At 49.5% G+C, this 4,646-nt stretch overlaps 1 protein-coding gene across 1 annotated transcript; it reads right to left on the bottom strand.

The window, feature by feature from the left end:
* Positions 1 to 3,052: 3,052 nt before the first annotated feature.
* On the bottom strand, positions 3,053 to 3,958 carry LOC135829092 (uncharacterized). The gene has a single exon (XM_065341498.1). It carries the CDS (start codon positions 3,956 to 3,958, stop codon positions 3,053 to 3,055), a length of 906 nt encoding a protein of 301 aa, XP_065197570.1.
* Between the last annotated feature and the right edge of the window lie 688 nt (positions 3,959 to 4,646).

Raw genomic sequence — 4,646 nt, 5'->3', positions numbered from 1 at the left:
GGGAGACCACTATCCACGTAGGGCAAGCTTTGCAAACTTCACTTGTTAAGTCGCTGGGACATGAGGAAATGCAATGGAGGCACCAGTGATCACCTTACTGTGTACATAATATGCATGTACCGTATTATCTCTAATATAAGCACGGTCCTTTATTTTTTCAATGTACCTCCGCCCCGTGCTATTAATGGAGACGTTCCTTTATTGGAGACTGTTCCATTATTATTTCAACCTCATTTCAGAGGCATGTTGCCATGCCAAATTCATGTATGACACACACATTTCAGGGTTTTTTTCGCCGGTACAGATAGTGAATTTACACAGTGTGCTTATGATGGAGACTGAGCACTTTATTTTTTTGTATGCCGCCCCAAGGTGTTCTATTATTGGAGACGTGCTATTATTGGAGACTGTGCTTATATTAGAGATAATAGGGTACGTCAGTTAATATGCTATGAAGAGTGTAAAAATTTGAACGAAATCCATGCATTATGACGTATGTGTATGAAATGAGCCAGTTACCGCTATAACAATATTACCCTTCTAAAAATATTTCTTGGTCTAACGGAAATTTTGTTATAAGGGTAGGTGGACTGTATTAGCACACGTCCGCTGACATTCACTACGCGGCTGGAGGTGCAAGTACCAATGAGGCAGGACTGCAGCAAGCGAAATCTACCCCGTGGATAAGCTACCATGCACCAGTGCTGGAAACACTGCGGTCCGTCCGGCTGCACTTGGGAGGGGGGGGGGGGGGGCACAATGCTGATCGGTTGCTGCAGGTCAGACTTGGGAGGGGGGGGCACAATGCTGATCGGTTGCTGCAGGTCAGACATGACTAGCTGTGACTGTTGCTAGTACATACCCTGCAGAATTACAATAACAGTTGCTAGTACATACCCTGCAGAATTACAATAACAGTTACTAGTACATACCCTGCAGAATTACAATAACCACACTTGCACACACACACACAAATGAACCAGTTGCCGAATCCACACAAACACGCACGCGCGTGTGCACACACACATGAACCAGCTTGCGAATCCGACTATGCAGTCTCCTAGGCACTCGCGCACAAACACGCCCACACACACACATGAACCAGCTGCCGAATCCGACTATGCAGTCTTCCAGGCATGCGCGCACAAACACGCTTGTGCGCGCGCGTGTACGCACACATGAACTAGCTGCCCAATGAGACTATGCAGTCTCCCAGGCACGCATGCGCGTAGCGCCGGAAAGTAGCGCCGGAGAACGTAGCGTCGAAGAACGTAGTGCTGGAGTAAGTAGAACCGGAGAAAGTAGCACGGGAGAAAGTAGCACCGGAGAAAGTAGCGCCGGAAAAAGTAGCGCCGGAGAAAGTAGCGCCGGAGAAAGTAGCGCCGGAGAACGTAGCGCCGGAGAAAGTAGCGCTGAAGAACGAGCTGGCTAGGATTTCACCAAGCACAGCATACTGATATAATACGACTGTAACCCAACTGTGCATAGACTTGTATTTGAAAATTAGGAACGGCCAAGACTATGACTCTGACTAGGCCACCTAGAATTAATTCGTTGTTTCGGGTCACTTCACTCATCCGTACCAGGGTCGGTCGGTCGGGTTTATTTTTTATTTATTTATTTATTGTGGTTACTGCCATGTGCTTACATGTACTTGCAGTATAATTTTGTACATGACACAACTGTACATATCGAATATCCAAGGTTTAGTCCATCAAGTCAGTTAATCAAATTTGACTGTAGACGATCCAGCCCAGTCCCATTAGGTCCAGGTCTCCTCCAGGACCAGATCTTGGCCTCGCTGAGAAAATGAATCTGACGAGCAGCTCACACCAAAACCTCTGTCAAGGAGCGACGCACAGATGACGTCATCACCAAGCGCTACATCTTTGGCTGCATTTGGCTGCTTCCGAGGTCGATGTCTGAACTGCTGAAAATCGATCGAGATCCTCGGATCAGGAATGATGTCCACTAAAATCGCTTCGGTCTGAAAGTTTTCAACGCGAAAGCTAGAGGCCCTCCCGTCGTGTTCCGTCCAACACGAAATCACACATGCACGCGGCACTGCTTACAGAGCATGTACATTTGCATGCACAACAACAACAAACAAAAACCATTTTGCGGTCGGATGAAAAAAACAGTTGGTCGGGTGACCCGAAACAACGAATTAATTCTGGCTGGCACTATCCATTTCATCTCCGCCCAACAGTGCTGGGACTGGTTTGTCCTCTGTCACAGTAACGGATCTCAGTGACACTGACCTAACCATCCAATAACGGATCTCAGTCACCCTGACCTAACCATCCAGTAACGGATCTCAGTCACCCTGACCTAACCATCCAATAACGGATCTCAGTCACACTGACCTAACCATCCAATAACGGATCTCAGTCACACTGACCTAACCATCCAATAACGGATCTCAGTGACACTGACCTAACCATCCAGTAACGGATCTCAGTCACCCTGACCTAACCATCCAGTAACGGATCTCAGTCACACTGACCTAACCATCCAATAACGGATCTCAGTCACACTGACCTAACCATCCAATAACGGATCTCAGTCACACTGACCTTAACATCCAGTAACGGATCTCAGTCACACTGACCTAACCATCCAATAACGGATCTCAGTCACACTGACCTAACCATCCAGTTACGGATCTCAGTGACACTGACCTAACCATCCAGTGACGGATCTCAGTGAGACTGATCTAACCATCCGATGATGGATCTCAGTCACACTGACCTTACCATCCAGTGACAGAGCTCAGTCCGATTCACCTCACCACCAATATAATGTCCACTGTGCACTGAACAACAAAAGTTTCTTTTCAACTTTGGCCTCACGTAATTGTTTTTTATACTTCTCGTCACCACACGATTATGCTTCTTTTTTACTCTCTTTCTCACTCCTGTGTGCAGCCACACCATACGTGCTCCCACCCCTAACACACCTCAGTCACATGCACACCCACGTACACACGCACACAGCAACAACAAACAGCCTCTGCGGGGACAGCAGCAACAGCAAGAGCAGCAAAGCATAGCTAATGGATGGCCAGTGCCCTTGACACTGAGAGCATTGCTGAGAGTGACTCCTTGAAGTACATCCGCATGGATGTTTCGCTTCTCCAGCCGCCCTGACGTTGGATCAGTCTATCCGGGACTCCTGCTGCCGCGGCCACCGATGCTCCCCCAGAACGCAGGCTATGCAGCCCAAATGCGCTTGGGTTGAAGTTCGCTTGGCACAGCGCGTCCTGGATCAGCTCTCGGGCACGGCTGTAAGACATCTGGTCCCGGACAACTTGACTAGCGTTTCCTTGCCGAATACAGCCGAACAACTTCTGGTGGCCTTCGTAGCCACCTCTAGACAGCAGTCGCTCTGTTAGAGCCACTGGGCATACTGCTCCATGCCATCTTGACAGCAGCACCCAGTTACCTTGGCGCAGTTGATCATTTTTTCTCACTTCGAGAAATAGTGCCATGTAATCTTCCTTGATTTCGATCTCGTCGACGTATATGTTTGACAAGTCGTTCCACCGCAAGAGCCCTGCGAAGCCAACGGTCATCAGAGTCGCTGTCTGCAAGTTCTGCAGTGATTCATTGCGCAAGAGCCTGGTAGCAACTTGGTTTAGCATCTGCTTCGTCATCGGCCTCTTCCGGTTCTTCGGCGCCGCCAGCAGTCGTTTGGCGGCCTGGACTAGGTTCCGAACCTGTGCGTTGTCTGTGGGGTCCGGTAGGCCTCGCACCTTGTGCGACCAGGCCAACGCGCAAATAGCGGATGTTATTGGTGACGCTGTCCGTGCCTCCTGGAGCAGCTTCACGACATACAAACATATGTGCCAAGACTCGGCTGGTACGCTCGGGATCTCTTGACTGCTAGCCCACTCTTGCCAGCGCTGAAATGTCGACAAATACTTGGTCACTGTTCCCGGTGCCCTACTCGCCAACATGACTTCTGGAATCTTCCTGGATAGGTTCACGAGCTCCTGGGTTGGCTCCACTTGAACCGCCCTCAGCTCTAGGCATGAACACAAGATCATAACGTGAGGCGCCTGTCAACAGAGTCATCAGCATTAGCGTCGGCTTCAGCATCTGCAGCAGCTATCAGCATCACTTGAAGAGCATTATACAACGGCATCAGCAGCAGCGTCTGCCAGCCCTGTGGGCTACAACATCGTCATCGGCATCACCAGCAGCAGCATCCATCCGCCCTGCGGATTATGACATTGTCAGCAGCATCTGCCTCCTGCCCTGCAGGCAATGGTGTTCCCTGAACACCAACATAGGACAATGCCTCGTGCACCGTGCACTCACATGTGCTCGCGCCACAAAACCACAGCAATCGTGTCAGTACGCAAATCAGCAACAGTTATTCTTCATGCACACTCTTAAAGCCAGCATTTCTGAATAATATTGCTTGCCCCCCAGCAAGTTGTAAGGGCAGGTACCTTCCAGAAATGTGTTTTCATCATGGGGTAGCACCAAAACTCCTTTTACAAATGGTTTCCAGCTTTGCCTCCCATGTAATTTTGGCCACCAATCCGCTGACACCCACTTAGGCACAACCAGTGTGCCATGGCCGCAGCACATTTTTAACATACTCAAAACTCTGGGTATTAGGTGGAACGGAGGTGTAAG

This window comes from Sycon ciliatum, chromosome 13, assembly GCF_964019385.1.
Source record: "Sycon ciliatum chromosome 13, ocSycCili1.1, whole genome shotgun sequence".
NCBI classification, from domain to species: Eukaryota; Metazoa; Porifera; class Calcarea; order Leucosolenida; family Sycettidae; genus Sycon; species Sycon ciliatum.
Note: the sequence above shows the minus strand (reverse complement) of the source record. Positions and strands in the feature narration are given on the sequence as shown.

Coding starts and splice junctions, on each gene's coding strand:
- LOC135829092 (XM_065341498.1), bottom strand. CDS start 3,958: ATGTTGGCGAGTAGGGCACCGGGAACAGTGACCAAGTATTTGTCGACA.